The following is a 19001-nucleotide window of genomic DNA, read 5'->3' as shown; positions in this document are numbered from 1 at the left end:
TAAATTGTAGTTCTCTTAGCTATGAAATTGGGACAAGTCCTTCATTATAAATAAATTGTGAACATTAGAAATGACAAATGCAATGACCTCAGCATGTGCATAGCACACAGTAGTTGTACAGTATGGCGGCCTTTGTTATTGTTATACTGCAAACTTATTAAAGCTTGTACAGAGGTCATCATTATGTAAAATACAATATTATGGATCGCACAACTATATGGAACTTTTGAATCATTTCTTTTATCTCTTAAAAAAAGACATGTTATCACCTTTCCAATCTCTCTGTAGAAAATCCAAGCAGAGATCTCAGCCCACGAGTTAACTCTAGAGGAATTGAGAAGAAATCTGCGTTCCCAGCCCCCGACCTCCCCAGAGGGCAGGACTAGCAGGGGAGGAAGTCAGATGGATGTGCTGCAGGTAAAGAGGGCAAGCAGCTTCCTTTTACTTCTCCATATGTTGGGCAGAAAAAGGAGAGGAGAAAGAGCCGATTACTTGGGTGCCTTTGGTGTCCTTTATGATGTAAACCATGGGCTGGAAGTGATATATTGAATGTGCATTGCACCCCATAGCAGCAGAAACAAATTGTTGCACGGGTGTAAAATACTGAATCTGATTTTTTTTTTTTAGTTGAGTTGAAAAGATAGCATGTGAGCTAGATTTAGAAATTAGCTTTATATAGACTTTCCCTTTAATGTGGAGCCAGTGTCAGTACTGGTGTGGCTGATGTGCTGAGCAGGCCGTGGATGCCTGAGGTGCAGTGTCACTTAGTTCCTTAATGGTTGATAGAAGGTCGACCTTCACTCTGAACTTTTCGTGAAGGGTATTTTGAGTCCTAGGTTCCTAAACTATATTTTTTGAACAAGTGCAAATATTAATGAAGTTTTAATTCCAGTGAGGCCAGCTCTATCTAAATTTTTATCCAAATTTATTACTGAGTTTTGAGACACTGAGTGTTGAGTAATTCTTGACCCTAGGCTGTGCAGTTCATTTAGGCAATCAGGCAACCTCACCGAGCTCTTTTAGGATTATTTTTTCTTTCTTTTTTGGGTTATATTAGTGAGTGTTTTTATTGGAGCTTTATTTTACAACTTTTTAGCATTGTGTATTATACTAATATCATCTTATGGGAGAGATTATCTTTCTGACATGAATTGCTTATTATTTTCATTTCTGTAAACAGAGGAAACTTCGAGAGGTGTCTACAAAGTTCCAGCTTTTCCAGAAGCCTGCTAACTTTGAGCAGCGCATGCTTGACTGCAAGCGTGTGCTGGATGGTGTGAAAGCAGAACTCCATGTTCTGGATGTGAAGGATGTAGACCCCGATGTCATACAGACCCACCTGGACAAGTGTATGGTGAGGCTGTTGGGTGGTTAGTGTGTTTAGTGGGTTTTCCAGCAGCTATTATGACTTAAACTAGCGCTTACATACATGGGTTGTTCAACGATCATTAGTCTAGAGTGTGCTAAACACAGTGATTAATGATGGAAAACACATTAAAAAAATAAAAAGTGTGATCTTTCCTCCCCTAGGAAATTAGAATAGGTAAGAGAGACAGATTGGAGATAGTAGTATTACAGTACAATGAGACAAGAGAACTAGAATGGACATGTATATAACATGAGGAAAACAACAGCAGCAACAAAAGAAACATGTCTTAACGACGCGTGAAGCAGGGAAGGCTTTAGCAGAGTGTGATTGATAAGCTAAGCGTTCAAGGATTAATTTGAGTTAGCTAGAAGAACCATGCTTAGAATTAATGTTGGAAATATTGCCATGTTAAAAAAAAAGTCATTCTCAAGGAAAGTAAAATTTCAACTTCTGATTTTTAGAGTTTAAGCCTAAGACTGGAAGAAGAAATTATACTTAGAACGGATGTTAGGAATATTATAGAAGAAAAAAATTCATTTTCTAGGAAAATAAAGGTTTAAATTGAAGTTTGAACCTAAGACAGGAGAGAAGAAATGATATATAAGGCCTTGTTACAATTTTGGTCTTGAACTTTATCATTTAATTGAATAGAAATTTAAAAATAATGTGGCTGAGAGGACACGATTTTATAATTAGTCTTCTGTTTGAGAATCATGAAGAAACTTAAGATGATATTCTGTAAGACAAGAAAAAATTGGGAGGAGTTCTTTGTGCTTTTCAAAACTGCAGTCTTCATATCTGTTCCTAACAAATAGTATACTATTTAATATATGAGCATACATGTCAGCATTTATTTGTTTATGGTGATATAGTAGCAAGCAAAGCAAGCACTTAGTTCAGTGGTCTGTTCTGTGAGTGTCCCATGTGATGTTTCAGGTTAAGATCATGATGTAAGGAATCAAGAGAAGCTGCTCAGAATAAAGGTTTTTGATTTCAAGGTAACTAGGATGAGGGCAGCTCTGAATTTGACTTCTGACTTCTTATTGTCATATATATCTTGATACTCTGAGTTTTATATTTATTTACATTATATAAGTAATATATGCTCATTGTGGTAGACTTGGTAGAAGACTTTTAAGAAGGGGCCGGCCCGGTGGCGCACTGCTACAGTGCACCGCTTGGGAGCGCGGTGGCGCTCCCGACGAGGGTTCGGATCCCACGTACAGACCGGCCGCTCACTGGCTGAGCGAGGTGCGGGCGCGACACTGAGGGTTGCGATCCGTTGTCGGTCACGAAAAAAGACAAAAAGACTTTTAAGAAGGAAAAATAAATGTCAGTAATTCCAAATTCTAACAGCCAGAAGTAGCCAGTGTTGGCTTTTTTCTAGTCATAGCATTTAGGATTTTTAAAAATGTAACTTTAAAAATGATAGACATTCAATTTTTAGTCCTAATATTTCTCTATTTTGTGTAGAAAAAATGTTTGTTATCAAGAGCTTTCATAAATATTTAAAACATATATCTGTGTTTTTTTTTAAACAAGCATAAACTCTATTAATTTATTTTCTTACCTGATTTGAAAAAGTTTTTACAACTTTGACTTCATTTGACTTGACCTTCAAACCAAATTTGAGAAGGATAATACCCTTTGATTTCCATGGTTAGTTCTTCACTGTCAAATGATTCCAGCTGGCAAATGCTCACTACATGTGTCATTTGTCTTGTTTTATTTTTCAGAAACTGTATAAAACTTTGAGTGAAGTTAAACTTGAAGTGGAGACTGTAATCAAAACAGGAAGGCACATTGTACAGAAGCAGCAAAGTGACAACCCCAAAGGGATGGATGAGCAGCTGACGTCTCTGAAGGTCCTTTACAATGACCTGGGTGCACAGGTGAGCAGAGCAGCCCCGACTCACCTCTCTGTCACTTTCTTGCATACTGTTAAATTCCATTTCTTGGAAAATGCATGCCTGAAGTTTATGGCACTCTTACATGCTTTCAATTATTAATAATTTTTATTACATGTCTTTAAATGTATACGTTCATTTCCTGTATTAGTCTGTTTCTGATGCGTATGAGAAAATACCTGAAACTGGGTAATATATGAAAAAATAAAATTTATTGCTCATAGTTTCAGAGGCTGGGAAGTTCAAAGTCCAGGGAACACATCTTGTGAGGGTCTTCTTTGGTGGTGGCTTTACAGCAATGCAGGGTCTCGCATGGCAGAAAATGGCACAGCAGAGAGATAACTTTCTCAGTTGGCTCCTTTTAAAGCCATCAGAACCACGCCCCTGACCACCATTATTAATCCATTCACTATGGCATGGTCCTACGATCTAATCACCTCTTTAAGGCTGCACCTTTTAGTTACTGTAATAGGATTTCCCACCCTCAACAGTTACTGTGAGATTTTAAGCTTCAATAAGGTTGTGGGGGTGGGGGGCATCCAATCTATAGCAATGTTAGAGTGATTAATAGTTATGTAGAAGTTTATTTTTAGTATGTAATCCAGATTAATATTTATACTTTTAATGGTAGTGACATTTTATAAGTTATTCTAAGGGAACTTTAAACATGAGTCCCTGTATAAACTCAAGTTATTGATTTTTGGATTTCTAAATTGAACAGTCTACTGAGAAATGTTAAAACATCAGAGCTCTAATAAATATTAAGTGTCAGGAAATTCACTTTAATCTACCAGGATTTAAAATCCTTCCAAGCAACATCTATAGTTTGGGCGTTTTAGTGAATCCATGCGGGAGTTGTGGGCCATTTACTGTGAGCGACTGACTTGTTCCAACAGGCTTAATTAATGTCTTCTCTCATTGCAAATCTTTGCCTTGAAACAAGGAGAGCAAAAAAAGAATGTATTGAAGTGAAACATTGGCAATACTGAAAAATTGTTAGATAATGTTTTGGATCCTTCTTTAGTTATTAACTATTAACTGTTTCCAATTGAAATAAGATTGAAGTTCCTACATAAACTCAGAGAAAAATAACTGAAATTGTCCTATCAATTTAAAGTCAGTAAGACTGAATAGTTCATCCTTCTCCTAGGTAGCTTTGACCTCACTTCTGCAAGATTAGGTTGTTGATATGGTATATTTGATGCATTGTACATGTGGAATAAACATCTTAGAGCTTCCTTTTGGTATTATACAGCCGAAGTCGTTAAATATTATTATATTTATTCACTGACTGGGTGTTTTATGGATGGGAATGGTATTGCTGTTTTTTTACACTAAGTCCCTAATTGTGACTATGGTTTTAGTATTAATTGATTTTTTCATTTAACCCAATTGAGAGTTTTCTGTGTGTCAGGAGTTATACAGGCAGTCGGGATACAGTAGTGAGCAAAAACTCAAATTCTTTCTTTCTTAAATGGAACTTAGGGTTGTGGAAGAGGAATACATTAATCACATAGTTACATAAAGAAACGTCAGATTATCAGTCTGACATGTTATGATGGAATGCATGTGGTGCTCTAACAGTATAGGTTAAGGGGGACTTGGCCCAGACCTGGCTTAAGAAAGCTTCCCTGAGGAGGAAGCATAAGCTGAGATCTGAAGGATGTGTAGGGGTAACCTGGGTGAAACCAGAAGAGGAGCTTTTGGGGTCGATGGAACAGCATGTGTAAAGGCCCTGTGGCAGGAGGCAGCATGCTACATTTGTGTGGCTAGAGCAGAGTGAGCCAGTGTGGAGACTATGGTACTGGGGAGATAGAATGAGACCAGACCCTGCCAATGTCTTAGAGTTTGTGTTAAATATTTTAGCCTCTGTTTTAAGAGCAATAAGCAGTTATTGCAAGGTTGTATTAGGGAAATAACATGCTCAGATATGTTCTTTTAAAAGATCATTCACTGTAGTTTGGAGGAGCAGGAGTGGGTGTGAGGACCAGTTAGGAAGTCGTTGTCATACTCTTAGTGAGAGAAGATGGTGGCTTGAACTAGTGTGGACGATAGAGATGGAGTGAGTAGATTGATTTCAGACATATGTGGGGAGTGAAATTGGTAAGACTTGATGATGGATTAGATGTGGGGGTGTAGGAGAGGGAGAGATGAAGGGTGACTACTGGGTTTCTGGCTTGAATGCCTGGAGGACCATGGTGCTGTCATTGGGATAGGGATGCTGGAAAGAAATGTAGGAACACAAAGAAATCATGTATTGGACATGTTGATGTTTTAAGTGCTTTGGGGAGAGTTAGTCAGAGATGTCAGGTACTCACATGGTTATTCAGGTCTGGAGAATATATCTGGACAAAGGGATGTATTTTATGAGTCGTCTACATAGTGGTGATAATTAAAGTTTTCAGGGATGATGAGATTGCTTAGGGGCAGGATATAGGGAAAACAGAAGAGGGCCCTCAACCAAGTCTTAGGAATTATGTCCTTTAGTAAGAAATTTGAGGAAGATGAGCCAGCAAAAGAAACTAAAGTAAGTATCAAGAAGTGGTAGGCATGCCAGGAGAGTAGTAGGTCAGAGAAGCCAGGGGAAGATGGTATTTTGAGAATGAGTGTAGTCACCTGTTTGGAATATTATCAAAAGGTCAATATGACATCCATTTAAAAATGTCCATTAGAACTGTTGCCGTGGGGGTCATTATTGAACTTAGCAAGGGGCAACTTCTTTAGACTGATGGGGGTAGAAGCCAGAATGGCATAGCTTGAGGTGTGTGTGGGAGATGAAGGAATGGAGACAGCACTGTAAGAAAATGGTTTTGAGGATTTGTATGGGAAAGGCGGAGAGAGAAAAGTCTTCAAGGGAGAGGGCGTCAAAGAGGGGAGTTGTTTTTTTTTTAATATGGGAGGCTTGAGTATGTTTAATAGCTGATGGAAATTATCCTGTTGAGAGGTAATAGTTGAATATCCACGAGGGAGAAGGGATAAATGGTTAGGTAAAAGATTTACCACTTGATATGGCCTAATTCAATATGCAGCACATCTTAAAATGTATTGATTAGACTGAGAAACGTATAAATTGTTACAAGTTGAATTGTAAATTATTTTCTTATTATGTACAATTTTTTGGTGGCATTAAGTTTTATGATGACTGTAGTGCTTCCTGGGCATGTCAAAATCAGCTAAGTATCATTTGAATACATAATATCTTTTACTATTATTCAAGTATTTGTCTCCTAAAGACTGCATCGAGGTGCTATTAATTTAGAGTCATGAATTTTAATTAAACTCTGTGGAAAAAATATCTCAGTTTAAAGAAGGAATTTAATAACAATCAGTCCTCAAGGTATGAAAGAGTGAAATTAAAACTTGGGGACCAGAAAAAAGAAATGTAATCCCATGATGCTTATTAACAAAATTCAGTCTTTATGTCATTTTATATCATCTAAGAAAATGTCATGTCACCTATGGCTTCTCACTCTTCTACTACATGCGTGCACATAAAAATGAAACCTCACTTTATGTGTTGTGTTGTAATAACCTTTAAAGTATCTCAGCTTATATTGTGAATGATTGTTCTCAGCTTGGGAGCACCGTCATGTAGTGTAAAGGGTCAGACCGGGCTCAGTCCCGTGGCTGTGTCACTCTGGTCTTGGTCTCAATCTCTTAAAGATGTCATTTTCCTTATCCATAAAGTAGAAAGAACAGTGCTTATCACAGAGGCTGTTGTGGATTTTCTTGTATAACATGCATGAGACTCCTTAGCACAATGCAGAAGCTGTATGAAATGTTTGTTCAATTCATTCTTCTTTCTGGCAACAACAATAACAAAATATTAACAAGGTTTATTTATGTCTTCTTGCAGAAATGCAGGATTGGAGTGCTTCTGAGGTGCTAGAGATACAGGTTATGTGTGTCTTGGGGGTTAAATAAGAATCAATTTGGCTTTTTAGTTAATACTCTGATTTATCCCCATTCATGTTTATTCCTATCTCAATCTCGCTGTCTCTCTCTCTCTCTCTTTCCTTTTCAGGTGACAGAAGGAAAGCAGGATCTGGAAAGAGCATCACAGTTGGCACGGAAAATAAAGAAAGAGGCAGCCTTTCTCTCTGAATGGCTTTCTGTTACTGAAACGGAATTGGTGCAGAAGTCCACTTCAGAAGGCTTGCTCGGTGACTTGGATGCAGAAATTTCCTGGGCTAAAGTAAGTTGCAGTTCAGACGAGCCGCCAGCGCTCTGCCACTGTGACGTGTGGTGCTTGCTCAGGGCAAGCTGGGTGGATACCATTTCCCTCTACTGCATATTTAGCCTTTTCTTTTTCCATTATTTTTTCTACTTCTCTGTCCTGAGAAGAATATTTAAAAACTATTTTAATAAGATATTTTTATCTTGATTTCAAAAGCATTAAACTCATATGGATCATCAAGGCTTTTATAGGCATTATGCTTATGTGGTACCTGAAAACTTTATAATCAACCACCTTCAAAATCGGTGACATTTTTTGAATATTATACTGAATTTAATTCTTCTTTAATAACTTTCATACTAATAACTGATTTTTCTACTGCAAACTAACTGATGTAAAGAATATAGGACCAGAATTTAAGAAGAAACATCAACCTAAGCATTTTCTTTAATTTCCTATAATTATTTTTTGGTTTTTTTGTTTTTGTTTTTTTGTGGCTGGCCGGTACAGGGCATCGAACCCCAGACCTCGGTTTTATCAGCACCATGCTCTAACCAACTGAGCTAACTGGCCAGCCACTATAATTACTTTGAAATCACAGAGATTACAGAGTTGACTTGCTAATTCTTTCTTCTGAGTTGGACAAGAATTGAATGGAACACAAAGTGGTGCTTTTACTAAGGCATTCTGTTTTCGTAAATTTATTCCCTAAGAAAGAAGCAAGTACTGTCATGTGCCACATAACAACGTTTCAGTCCGTGGTAGACTGCATCTACGAGGGTGGCTATACACCTAGGGTTGAGTAAGTGGGCTCTGTGATGTTTGCACGACAGAACATATCCCCGTTCTTAAGTGATGCATGACTATATACTAGAGAGCAGTGCTGGAAATAAGTGACTGATATCGTAACAGATATTTATATAAAGCCACAGATATCAGTCTTGCCATCCCTGCAGATGTCTGCTGTGGACCTTGAAGAGAAGGTGCTGTGGGGTAGTGGGGTGACACAAGTCCTGCTCACTTGGAACGCTCTGTGGAGATGACACTTGAAGGTCAAGATATCAGGCACTGGAAAGAATATTCTCAGTTTAGAAAATAGCTCATGAAAAGTGAGATTATGCTGTAAGCTGTGTGAGTGACAAGGAGGTGGAGAAGGGGACGTATGAGGGAAGTAAAGAATGTTGCAAGTCATCGATGTATTATGGATGAATGCACAAGGCAGCCCACTTTATTTTTGCTAAATTTAAGTTTTGCAGGGAAGTATTATCTTCTTTGTAGAGTACACCTTGAAAATGACTATTTTCTTATTAGTAACGTAAGTCCTACAAGCTAATTGAATGAAATTTCAATTACATAGTATAATACAAAAGAAGAGACAGGAGCAAGAGTCACCCATAATTAAAGAATACCCTTCTATCTTTTCATTTTCACTCAGGCACATATTGTCATGCACAGGATCAAGTGTATATTTAAAAAGGAATGTCTAGTATTTCATGACCTTCTTTTAAAACTTGTATCATTAACATTTTCCTCTACCTATAAGTGTTTTTGTGTAACATATTAGAGCTGTGCAAAGTATTTCATTCTTATTTTTTAGTCTCATTCCTCCATTTACATCCATTTAAATTATTTCTAATTTACACTATTGTATATAATGTTGTGATGAGTATACCTGTAGCTAAATGTAGCATACATGCATAATTATTTCTCAAGGATAAATTCTTAGCCCTAAATTTATTGGGTCAAGGGCTATATTCATTTTAAACTTTTATACATATTATGAAATTGTCCTTCAGAAATGTTGTACCCCCCACTTATGTCTGAGAATTCCTGCTTGCTTGTTTTAACCACACCTTTGACAATGGTACACAAACATGTTTTTGTTATTTTATTTTTATAAGTTTATAGCTCATCTGTGGCTCTTCTTAAAAAGTTGCTATTTCTGTTATTCTGACCATTTTTATATCACTGGATTGGTCTTTTAATTTAGAGCTCTTTATCTGTTATGATTATTAATGCTTTGTGTGTTATGTATTATTGCAAAAAACCTCTTTTTTGCTGCTGTAGCTTCCTTTCTGTTCTTTAAGTTTTTTTTTTTAAACGAATACTATTATGCATTTTTTTAAAGAACAAAATTATTCTTTTCTTTATTATTTCTGTCTTTAGTGGTTAGAATGGCCAACTGTACTCTAGGATTATATAATTATTTATTTATATTTTCTTCTAGCTTTTTTATAGTTTTATCTTTTTACCTTTAATCCTTCAGGCATTTCTTTTGGTGTATATCAGGAGGTAAGGTGCTAACCTTCTTTCCAAATAGTTCACCAGTTATCTCAGTACTATTTATTGAGCAATTAATGCTTTCCCCTCTGATTTGACATGCCAAATTCATATATTCTTGTTTGTATTTTGCTTTTCCTTTTTTTCTTCTCCACGATCTGACCCTCTAAAATGTACTAGTTCTTCAACTGTTTAACTATGTAGTTCTATAATATATTTTAACTGTGGTTAATGGGTTTCCTGTCTTAATCTTTCTTTTTCTGTATATCCTCTTACACGAACTATTTTTTTTTTTTTTTTTTTTAAAGATGACCGATAAGGGGATCTTAACCCTTGACTTGGTGTTGTCAGCACCACGCTCAGCCAGTGAGCGAACCGGCCATCCCTATATGGGATCTGAACCCGGGGCCTTGGTGTTATCAGCACCGCACTCTCCCGAGTGAGCCACGGGCTGGCCCATGAACTTTAGAATTATTGTTCTCAAATTCTTAAAAGAAATTGTGTTGGAAATTTCTATTTGAATCACATTAAATTTATAGATTTTTTTGGAAGAGAATTGACATCTTTGTTATAGTAAGTCTTTTTAGTAGCAGGAAATGTCTTATTCTAACCCCAAATTCTTTTATATTTGTGCATAAAGTTTTGATTTTTTTCATAAACATTTTGTATATATGCAAAAAAGCTTATTCCTACATATTTATTCAATTTTTATTGCTATGTGAAAGTATGCTTTTTTTCTTTTTTTGCTGAATGCTTATAGTTGGTACATGGGTGGTATTGATTTTTGTATATTTAGTTTTAAATCATTCAACTTTGTGTATTCATATAAATTTAATTGGTTTCTCAGTGTATTCTCATCATGTTTTTAGGTAACGACTGTAAATAACAAGTTTGTCTCTACTGGAACAGTACACTTTTAAATTTTATTTAATCTTATTTCACCTTTGAAATAATGAAGATGTCATATACAAATCATGAATTCATAACACATTCTCTTCACTAAAATAAATCAAATGAAACATCAGTATGTTACATAATCACCCATCTTTTTGACATAACATTTTCACATCAAAGGAACATGCATATTTCACAACATTTTAATGTATTTGCACTTAAAGATTCTGTAAAATTATTTTCAATGGAAAACTTATATAGCATTTTTATTCCATAGCTTAAATTATCATTATTTTTAATGTAGTCATTTTCTTTATTATAAAATCTACTAGCATAGCATATTTAAATTTAATTACCTGTAGTTAATTATTTCTTATAGTTTTTATAGACTATTCTAGTCAATCAGTACATAACCACTGAAGGATTACAAAGAGTCTTAATTGCAGAGAGCATGGTTGTGTGTATTCTTTTTTTTAACCCTCTACTGGAGAAGAACACTTGAAAGAAATATTTTAGCGCCTTCATAAATATGCCAGTAATTGACATGGCCAAGTGAGTGTTTAAACTTTGATTCACTTGTGAATTTTCAATTTGTGTGCTTTCCAAATTGTGATTTAGCGATGTTTAAATATAAACTTGAGTTGCTTGAAATGATTGGTTTAAACGTTGATTTAAAAAGGTGAAACAGTTTAAAACAGGTGCAACAACAGTAGTGTAGTAGGGTAAGTATGCCCATGTTGCTTTTCAGCTGAAGGAACTTTGTAGTTTTAATTTTCGAATCTTATTCTCTTTCTGTAGTTCTTTGGCTATACACTTTGCCTTGTCAAACTTAGGCATGTGTGAATCAAATTATCATCATACTATCCAGAGTATTATCTTTTTGCATGTTACAACAGATGTAAGACCAAAGTTTAGACTTACTAGTTTTCCTAAGATTTACTTAAGATAGAATATTTTTTTGTAAAGTTTATACAACAGATTATATCTTAATACAGGATGTAATCCTTGCAAGTAAATACAGTACACATCAATAGTTTCCTCTGGTAGTCTAGGAGATATGTTTATTATGATTTATTTTTAAAATTGTGAGTTGTGGGGTCTTTCTGCTTTGCCAGTTTGTAGTTACTGAAAATGAAATTGATTCTTTAGCGTGATGATAAAGATAATTGGTGTTTTTGTGTGATAAATGGAATTTATACTCAAATGAAATAATTACATTTCCACATCTGAATTTTCTACAATCTTTGGCATTTGCTTAATTAACATTTTAATTTTCATTGAGAACTTAAGAACTCTCACCATGTTAATAAGTTTGGAAGTTTTGTAAACCTTTGACATGTTGTAAATTATCTAGGAAGTCATAAACTACTGTGTATATGTGGAGGAAGAGTTTTAAAAGACATGAAGGGTGTGAAAACTTCTATAATGTTCTGAAAAATCAAGTGGGTCTTGGTGTTTTTATTTTCTAGAATGTTCTGAAGGATCTAGAAAAGAGAAAAGCTGATTTAAATACTATCACAGAGAGCAGTGCTGCCCTCCAGAACTTGATCGAGGGCAGCGGGCCTATTTTAGAAGAGAGGCTCTGTGTTCTTAATGCTGGGTGGAGTCGAGTTCGCACCTGGACTGAAGACTGGTGCAATACCTTGATGGTACGTTTCAGGAAAAATTTAATGGTGAAATCTTCTCCCCTCCTTTAATTGTTTTAAAATGAATATAGCTTTGATTAGAATTCCAAATTCTGTTTTCTGTGTGTCACAGTGATGTTTTGCTTGTGAATTAATTTCATTAGACTGTATTTTATTTTTCCCCTGAAAAGGTGATAACTAGAAAGAGTTCATAATGTCCCTATTAAGAAATAAAATATTCATGATGCACATAGAAATAAGTGCTTTAATATTTTAGTAAATGTATCTATTTCATTTTAGTGATTTTGTTTTGTATTTAATTTTCATACTATCATAAGCTCTCTCTATATATAATCTTTATAATGTTCTAATAGTGGTATACTAGTTAAAAGCACAGATTCTAGCATCTGATGGCTTATGTAAAAATTATGATTATTAGGTGCCACTGCTCAAGTTATCTATCTGCTCTCCAAGCCTCAGTTTTCTCATCTGTAAAATAGGCATTCCTATAATTTCTACCTCATACAGTTTTTGTGGTGATCACATAACTTAAAATATGTAGTACTCTTAAATAACTTTTTGTGAAATAACCAATTTGAGATATTATTGTAATGATTATGACAATTGTTAAATGATATATGTAAATTAGTCTTTGGTTATACCGTTACACTGTTAATTATTTCTTGGAAATACTGACTATTTAATTTTCATAGTGGTCTTCTGTTTCTCTTAAACTAACAGTGAATATATGGCAACCCCACCTTTCCCTCACATAGAAGGAAATGTCATTTATAAATTATCATTTTATTCTGAAATATCTGAGATAAGACTTTTATCAAATTCATAGAATTACTGGGTAATGGGTAAAGACAGAAAGAAATAAATTATTGTGTGTTTGAGCATTTGTTCATATCAATCAAGATGTGTGGGGCCGTGAAGATTATGGACTTAGTTCTTGATCTGTCACAGATTTATATCCATAGTCAACAGCTTATTATCTGCATAACCTTAGGTAAATTAATTAATGCCAGTGAGTTTCAATTTCCTTATATATAAAATGGAAATAAAAATACATCTAACACAGTTGTTAAACGTTGAATGTAATCATGAATATGAGTTTCTTGACTCATAGGATGTACAGTGATCATTAAATATTTTATATATTCATTTTTGTTATTTCTAGCTTTATTCCACATTTACATGGCCCTTACTTTTATATTCTTAGTCTATACCTTACAAATTTTCCTTTTAAGTAGTTTCTTTCAAGTCTTATTAGAACATTTGATTTACCTGCTTTACAGGGATAAACAAGTCTGGTGCTCAATAATTCTTCTTATTTAGAATACAGACTACTCTCAAAATGTTTTTCATGTCATTTGTTAGTTCACATGTTCTCTTTTTGACTATTTTTCCATATGGCAGATTAATAATTTGTTTTCTGTTTAAAGTCTTCTATGTTTTTTCTAGTTTCTTTTATCCTATAAAATATAATTCCTAAAAATTGTTAATTTCATCATAATACCCTCCCCCACTTTTGGTCAAGTTCTAACTTCTTGCTTTAGGATCAACAATTTTGCCCAGTTATAATCTGTTTAATTGTTTGCTTCTATTTTCAAATTTATTCTCTCAACCACATTTCATATCCTGCCTCAGGACATACTACTGAGGTCTGTGCCAGGTGTGACATTAAGTGCTGGTGATACTGAGGTGGAAAGACACAGGCCCTCTTCTCTAAGCAATTACAGTCTATTGAGCAGTCAAAATCTTATTCAACCCATATTTTCATCATTTTTTTAAATATTATTACTTCCTTAAATGGCTTTTTAAAAAAATGGAAGCCAATGAGATCAGTTGTAAAACAAGAATGAGGAATAAGAGACAAACTTGAAATGAAATTGAACAAGAAACTTTCATCTTTTTTCCACTTCAACTTTTTATTGTATTGAGGTCTAAATCACATAAATTTGAAAAGTGCTCAGCCATAGCTGTGCATTTTTAGGAATGAGATTTATTCGCTGAAGAAGAGCTTTGCAGGAAGGTGGAAACCCTTCTTGAAATTCAGCCTACAATTTACTCTGTGAATGTCTTTTAAATCTCTTTTAAGATTATCTTCTTAAATATTTCATATGATTGTGTCAGCATCGTATCAATCCCTTTGTAGAGCCGTCAGAACCAGCTGGAAATATTTGATGGAAGTGTTGCTCACATAAGTACCTGGCTTTATCAAGCTGAAGCTCTCTTGGATGAGATCGAAAAAAAACCAGCGAGTAAACAGGAAGAAATTGTGAAGGTAGCAAACGCAGAGGAATCAGTAACGCTTTTGGGGGTGGAATATTTTGCTGTGGTGCTTTCTCTTCTGGAATGCTCTAAGTTACTTGTGTACATGTTCTTCCCATGCAATAGATTTATTAACATTTATCTTGGTGGGAGGAACTGAGATCTCCAAGACTCTTATGTGGACAGCTCTTTTATTAGTTGATTGTGCTGAAATCTCTTACTAGGAATCCTAGACATTTGTTTAAAGTACCTTTAATTCTGAGCATCACACCATGTTTGATTTTGATTTTTCCCGTGGGATAATTTTGTGTTTTCTTACAATTAGCGTTTAATATCTGAGCTGGATGATGCCAACCTCCAGGTTGAAAATGTCCGTGAGCAAGCCATTATTTTGATGAATGCACGTGGAAGCTCAAGCAAGGAACTTGTGGAACCAAAACTAGCTGAACTGAATAGAAACTTTGAAAAGGTGTCTCAACACATCCAAAGTGCCAAAGTGAGTAATTGTATTTTTATAGAAAACCATTTTTCCTATGGATATGTATCTAAATGATATATGAGCATATTGGACATACATCAAAAATTTTTAAATTAAAATTATTTTAATCACTTTTTCTTTGAATGGAGCATTTGTCCTCATTTATTTGTGATTGTGCATATGAAGAAGAGAAAACAAGTAATTAGTATTGAAGAAAATAACCCATTTGAGAAAAACTTTCAAAGACTCAATTGGAGGTTAGAATTGGCTATGAAATAATGGGACTAATTCCCAAGCAAGTCATGAATATTAAACCCATGATTTTATAGTCATACTTTATATATGTGTTCACACTGCATGCACTGTGAACTTGTTTTTTATGTTTTGTGTGTTGATAAATTTAAAAGTTACAGGTAACTTCACAATTCAGACCTAATGTAGAAAGGTACTGCTTGATTTTATAAATTAAAAAAAGAGCTTTATAAATTTAAATAAGAGGATAATAAATAATAGCTTTCTTTTAAAAAAAGAATGTTTATTTGTGCTGCCATGTTATAATATTTGTGTGTATCTTTCTCATTCTCTCTCTTTTTACCCTTGTTTTATGAGGGAGGAAAGAAAACATTTTACTGTAGTGTTCTCAAGGCCTGGCACATAGTGAGTGCTCAGTAAATGTTAAGTTGAAAAGATGAAAACATTTTGATGGTTTGGTGGGAAAAAAACCATAGCTGACATCAGGGTCATTCAGACCAAGTGTTCATTTCTGACATAGGATTCTGAATTTTTAAGGATCTCAATTATGCCCATAGGATGCCATTTTTTGAATATTCAGTTAATTCAGCCTCTAGAGAGTTGTGCATTAAAATGATTGAAATGGAAGGATCCTTTTTTTTTTTCCAGGAAGTAAATATTGTCTAGTGTTGTTTTAATTTGATATACCTAATATAGTAGGTCAAATTATTTTTTCATAGTCTATGAATAAACAATTGACCCTCGAACAACACAGGTTCGAACCGCATGCTTCCACTTATACATTGATTTTTTTCAATAAATACTGTACAGTACTATAAATGTATTTTCTCTTATGATTTTCCTTTTCTTTTCTTTTTTTTTTTTTATCCTTTTTGAGGCCGGCTGCACCGCGCTCAGCCAGCGAGCGCTGTGAGTGCACCGGTCATCCCCATATGGGATCCAAACCCGCGGCAGGAGCGCTGCTGCGCTCCCAACGCCGCACTCTCCTGAGTGCGCCACGGGCTCAGCCCTCTCTTATGATTTTCTTAACATTTTCTTTTCTCTAGGTTACTTTACTGTAAGAATACAGTATATAATACATGTATCATATAAAATATGTGTTAATTGCCTGTTTATGTTATCTGTAAGGCTTCTGTTCAACAGTAGGCTATTAGTAGTTCAGTTTTTGGGGAGTCAGATGTTATATACAGATTTTCAGCTGCACGGGGGGTTTGGCGTATTGTTCAAGAGTCAACTGTACTTAGATTATCAACATAAAGAAAACAAACAAAATTCATGCTTTTAGCTTTTCTCTTCCTTAGCCTTGACCTTACCTTCTGATCTAAGCTCATTTTAAACTTTTCAATAGTTCTATGGGAGATTTTCTTTGGTATAAAAAAGTATTGCACAAGAGTTAGGGGTGGGGTGAAAGAAATTACACAGACAAAATTACATTGTTTCCATAAATAACCTCTGAAAACATTTTTGCATACATGTCTATTTTTATTCATATGTATGTAATATTAAAATATCACAAATTTATATTGTTTTGTACATTCTTCTTTGGCTTCATTTTAATGGCTGGAGAGTATTCCAATATATGCTCTGTTATAATTTCCTAAGTTAATTTTCCACTTTTATTGTGCTTTTATAATTACTGTATTTGTTAAGATCCTTTTATGCGTATATTTTTGTTCATCTCTTACTATGCCCTTAGGATCAATTCTTAGAAGTCCTTGAAACTTGAAACTGTTGCAAAAGTTGTGCTATTGAATAGATTTTCCAAATAGTCCAACAGAAAGTTTGTGCCAATTTATACTTCCAAAATCAGGATGTGGAAGTGCTAATTTCCCCACGCTTAGCCAACGCTGGACATTATTTTCCTGCATTTAGTTTTTATTAAAGATCTTATATTGAGTTTTAGTTATATAAATATAAAGTTTTCTATATAGGCATTATGAAAAATATGTACTTCTTTGAAGTTTGGGTTTCACAGTCCGGGAGGAATTCTGCTGGGGAACGTTAACTGGGAGACACTTTGTGGGGTGTCCCTGTGCTGGGTGGGGGGTGGGCATTCTTCCTTTTGGTGGCCATGACAGTGATGGTTTTTGGGTCATGGATGAGTTTCCTGTTCCGCTTAATGTGGTCCCAGACTCCACCACACAGCACTGCAGGCAGCAATAGTCAGCTGCACACTAGCTTATATTCCCTGGCTAGAATTTGGAGAAAGTGGGTTATCCAGAGAAGCACAAGTTGGTAAAGTCATTGCTATATGAATGAATGAAATTAAAATCTATTCAAGTAAGTGCTATTTCCTCTCTTGACACCCCAGCTGTCTGATTAATGATGGAAAGTCGGGTTAAGAATATATTTTCAGAGAACTCTCTTCCTTCTGCAGTTGCTCATTGGTCAGGAACCATTATCACAACAATGTCTGGTCACCTCTGAAACATATGAAGCTGGTGTGCCTGTCTCTGACTTGGAAAAATTAGAAAATGACATAGAAAACATGTTAAAAATTGTGGAGAAACACTTGGAATCCGGTGATGATGATGGAAAGGTTAGTTCAAGGAAGTTTTCAAAACATGCTGTTCTAATTTTTCTTCGCTGTTAATTATATTTTTATATCAATAATGTTTACTCACATAATCTACCAAATATGGTGGAAGAGATCCAAATGTGATTTTCTGACGAGCATTGATATAATATCTGCCAAGTGATTTATGTAATATTTAGAAAAAAACGGACATACTTTCCAATTAAAAGTAATCTTTAATATGAGGGTACTTCAAAAAGTTCATGGAAAGATTTATATAATCTTTTATTTCTATTTTTTCCACAATTTTATTCAAGTACTGTCATATTATCTAACTTTTCCTAAACTAGCTTTGAGTTTAACTTCAAGTATGAAATATTCTAAGAAAAACAAATTTTTTGATTATTCAGATGAACATATCTTGACTCACACTGTACTTTGTAGATTAGTTCTCTTACTTGGAAACTATAGTAAGTGATGCTATGCATTTTTCTTTTGAATAATTTTTTTCTCTTAAACATTCAGGTGGATGAGGAGAGACCCCAGATTGAGGAAGTTCTGCAAAGAGGAGAACAAATATTACATCAACCTATGGAGGATCATAAGAAAGAAAAGATCCGTTTGCAGTTACTACTTTTGCACACAAGATACAACAAAATTAAGGTATTTTGATGGGAGAGTCTTTGTTGCAGTTAAATAACTTTTTTAGCCCTTCAGGTGTGACTGCATTCATGGACACTTTCAAACAAACCAGTTGGAATATTATTTCCTCCTTTCTAGTATGTACTACTAGACACATTTTCATTTTTGAAGGGGGAAGGACTCAAAATAAAAATGTAAAACCTTATTATTGGCCACCTTTTTTGAATTTCTGATTACGTATTAAACCTAAAAGAGATCTATTCCTTTCAGAAGTGCCTTCCTGTTTCAGGTCTGTATTTTATATGTGGGGTCTTGGCCATGTCAAAAAAATGTCTAGTTTACAGGTAACTAAATTTGTGAAACTGATATATGATGGGTCTTCAAAAAGTACATGGAAAGGGCGGGCCCGGTGGCACACTGCTACAGTGCGCCGCTTGGGAAGCGCGGTGGTGCTTCCGCCGAGGGTTCGGATCCCACATACAGACCGGTTCCCGCTCACTGGCTGAGCGAGGGGCGGGCGCAGCACCGAGGGTTGCGATCCCGTTGCCGGTCTCCGGTCCGGTACGGGCGCGACACTGAGGGTTG

The 19001-nt window shown here is 35.1% G+C and overlaps 1 protein-coding gene across 1 annotated transcript in view; it reads left to right on the top strand.

Annotated features, from left to right (window-relative positions):
* UTRN (utrophin) overlaps window positions 1-19001 on the top strand; it is a 288470-nt gene that overhangs the window by 129661 nt on the left and 139808 nt on the right. Inside the window, exons 30-38 of the mRNA XM_008581386.1 lie at window positions 289-417; window positions 1181-1354; window positions 3106-3261; window positions 7301-7471; window positions 12097-12276; window positions 14414-14542; window positions 14855-15025; window positions 17637-17798; window positions 18300-18437. Coding sequence (XP_008579608.1) covers window positions 289-417; window positions 1181-1354; window positions 3106-3261; window positions 7301-7471; window positions 12097-12276; window positions 14414-14542; window positions 14855-15025; window positions 17637-17798; window positions 18300-18437 — 1410 coding nt within the window. The remainder of the gene's footprint in view (window positions 1-288; window positions 418-1180; window positions 1355-3105; window positions 3262-7300; window positions 7472-12096; window positions 12277-14413; window positions 14543-14854; window positions 15026-17636; window positions 17799-18299; window positions 18438-19001) is intronic.

This window comes from Galeopterus variegatus, unplaced genomic scaffold (assembly GCF_000696425.1).
Source record: "Galeopterus variegatus unplaced genomic scaffold, G_variegatus-3.0.2 Scaffold2342, whole genome shotgun sequence".
Lineage (NCBI taxonomy): Eukaryota > Metazoa > Chordata > Mammalia > Dermoptera > Cynocephalidae > Galeopterus > Galeopterus variegatus.
Note: the sequence above shows the minus strand (reverse complement) of the source record. Positions and strands in the feature narration are given on the sequence as shown.